This window comes from Microtus ochrogaster, linkage group LG7_11 (assembly GCF_000317375.1).
Source record: "Microtus ochrogaster isolate Prairie Vole_2 linkage group LG7_11, MicOch1.0, whole genome shotgun sequence".
NCBI lineage: Eukaryota > Metazoa > Chordata > Mammalia > Rodentia > Cricetidae > Microtus > Microtus ochrogaster.
Window position 1 is genome coordinate 20,336,829 of NC_022032.1, and position 2,776 is coordinate 20,339,604.

Consider the following 2,776-nt stretch of genomic DNA (forward strand, 5'->3'; position numbering starts at 1 on the left):
TAAGTCTATTAACCTGTACATAGGGGTTAAATGTGGGTTCCGACTTTAACAATCTCCATTCTCCTTTATCCAATAGCTTTAAAATGCCTCTTTACCAGGATTTTTGCATGAAAGGACCTTTCTCCAGTGAATGTGATGACGTCTTGTGTCCACCCCACAGGAACGAGGCCTGCAGAATGACCTAAATGTCATCATTTTCTCAGACCATGGGATGACAGACATCTTCTGGATGGATAAAGTGATTGAGCTGAGCAAGTATGTCAGCCTCGATGACCTGCAGCAAGTGAAGGACCGAGGGCCTGTTGTGAGCCTGTGGCCAGCCCCTGGCAAACACTCTGAGGCAAGACACACGGTGGTGGAGGGGAGGTGATGTGGACCCATCGGTCCCTTGTTTGTGCCTTGTCATTCCTCCTAGACTTTTCTTAACGAACTGTGCAACAGGGCTAGGAGCACAGACGTTGGAATCAGCTGTCATCCACTTACCAAGTGACCTTTCTAAAGGTCATTCATTCTCTGTGCTTGTTGTACTCTATAACAGCATCTACCTCTCCTGAATCTCATAAAAATTAAGTGAAATAGATGATGCCCCATACTTTGCAAACACGGCACGTGTCAGCATGCCCTTATTAGGGCTATTATGGGACAAACTCCTGAGGAGGCTGTCAGAGGCAGACTCTTCAGACTGAAGCTGCCACTCTGATCTGCACCCGTTTCCCTTTCACCAGGGGGCTAGAGATATAAAACTGACCAAAGAAGACAGCATAGGCCCCGTGTGTGCAGTGTGGGTCAGCCCCTGACTTCACAGCCCCACCCCTTAGGTTCTGATCCCAGCTCTGTTATCGACTGCATACAAGGCATTGACAAGTCTGGCCCCTCTGCCATCTGCACATGTGCATGGCAGTGTGCGCCGTCCTAAAGCCCGTGGGAGTACACAAGACCAGGCTGAGATCACAGCCAAGACAACGTATGAGCCACTCACACTCACGGAGCTCACCATCCAATGAGAAGTTTCCTCATCGGATGAGGGTGTGGTCAAGTTCCCACAGTGTGCAGGCGAGGACCCAAACTCCCTTTCAGGAACTCAGTACCTCATGCTCACCCTTTCAGAAAACAACAATAGTTAGGGATGGTGGCAGGTGGTAAGAATGAGGAGGAATGGGTGACATTCTTGGCTGGCAACCTCGTGTTCATGTTGGTTCATCACCTCCCGGTGCATAGATGCGGTGCCTGTCCATCCCCAGGGAGCTGACATGGGCCAGGAAGTATCTATCTTTCTGAGGGGGTGGGCAATGCCAGCAACAGGGGAGTCAGGAGGTGTCTGGGAACTGCTGCTTTCCTTCATCCTAACAGCGACAGAACAGTTGCCTTTAGTCAAAGGGTCCTGACGGGAGCTAGACTCTGGCCCTTTGCCTCCTAGGCAGTCCCACCACTGCCTTGCCTGCCCTCATTTGAGGTCCCCCGTCAACAATACCACACTGCTCTCAGCCTTTCCCCCACTCACGAGGGAAATACCTCCCCCTTTCTGTTTTCTCAAGCTCCGTTGCCAGGAAACGAAGTTTACACAGCATCCCAGCAAACCCCCTAAATATGAAAACGGAAAGAATATGTTACATGTTGGCAGGTTCCTGGGAAGCAACTCTGTCTTCCTGGCAGCGAAGATCATCTTTGTCTCCAATTTGGCACGTAGGCATGAGACTCCTCCAGAACGCTTGGGCATTACCACTCATGAGCCGGGAAGAGCATCTTCCAGCAGGACGTGCATCCCAAGCCCTGCCAGCAGCCAATAGCAGTTGGTAGGGGATCAAAAGTGGGGGCTGTGTTTGGTGACAGTTGTGTCATGTGATGGACACAGCAATCTGCAAGACCTGGTGTATGTCAGCAGATTTTCCGCTTATTCAAAAATAATTCTGCATTCTGCATACGTTGTTTTTAATCAAACAGAGGAGATTAATTCATGGAACTGTGAACAAGTTTCTACTCAGCAGCCCAAAGACTATTTTTAAGTCATGAGTGAATAAACACAATTTTATTATTAAGGAATACATATCTGATTTGGCTAGTGGCCAGCAAACCAGCACCAGCAGGTTGCTTTTTAATTTTAGTCACCAATATTTGAGCTTCTGCTAAATATTGAAAGTGTGTTTAGACTTTATGTCTTCATTATGGAATTGGCAATGGGATTAGTAAGCAATTCCTGGTGATTTTAAAATTCACATATGGGCAGGACATCATCTTGATGTCGAGTTAAAGAGCACTAATCTTTTGGCCATTTTAATGATATTTAACATCAGCCAGGCCACTTTGACAACTGCCTCTTAATTTTAGTACATAGAATTTTGGATTTTGGTAAGTTTTGTAATATGTTCACCAGTCACTGATTATTTACAAAAGAATATATATAGTGTGTGTACATGTTATATATACATACATACATACATACATACATACACACACACACACTAAAATACATTATCCTTCTAAGTAGTATAGGATAACATTGCCGTGCTCACCTCGTAATTAATAGAAGTAGAATGTTGTCTTGACCTATGACCCTTTCTGAAAGTCTTTCCCGGATCCCATGAGCTTTCTACTCTCTCCAAAAAAACCACTAAGAAGACACCATTACTTATGGTATGGTTGTGTGGTTATTTGAGTTTTACATGATAAGAATCTCTGTGGTGGCCGGGCGATGGTGGCACACGCCTTTAATCCCAGCACTCGGGAGGCAGAGGCAGGTGGATCTCTGTGAGTTCGAGACCAGCCTGGTCTACAAGAG

General features: G+C 46.4%; 1 protein-coding gene across 1 annotated transcript in view; it reads left to right on the plus strand.

Annotated features, from left to right (window-relative positions):
• Enpp6 (ectonucleotide pyrophosphatase/phosphodiesterase 6) overlaps positions 1-2,776 on the plus strand; it is a 95,212-nt gene that overhangs the window by 72,213 nt on the left and 20,223 nt on the right. Inside the window, exon 5 of the mRNA XM_005362587.3 lies at positions 161-340. Coding sequence (XP_005362644.1) covers positions 161-340 — 180 coding nt within the window. The remainder of the gene's footprint in view (positions 1-160; positions 341-2,776) is intronic.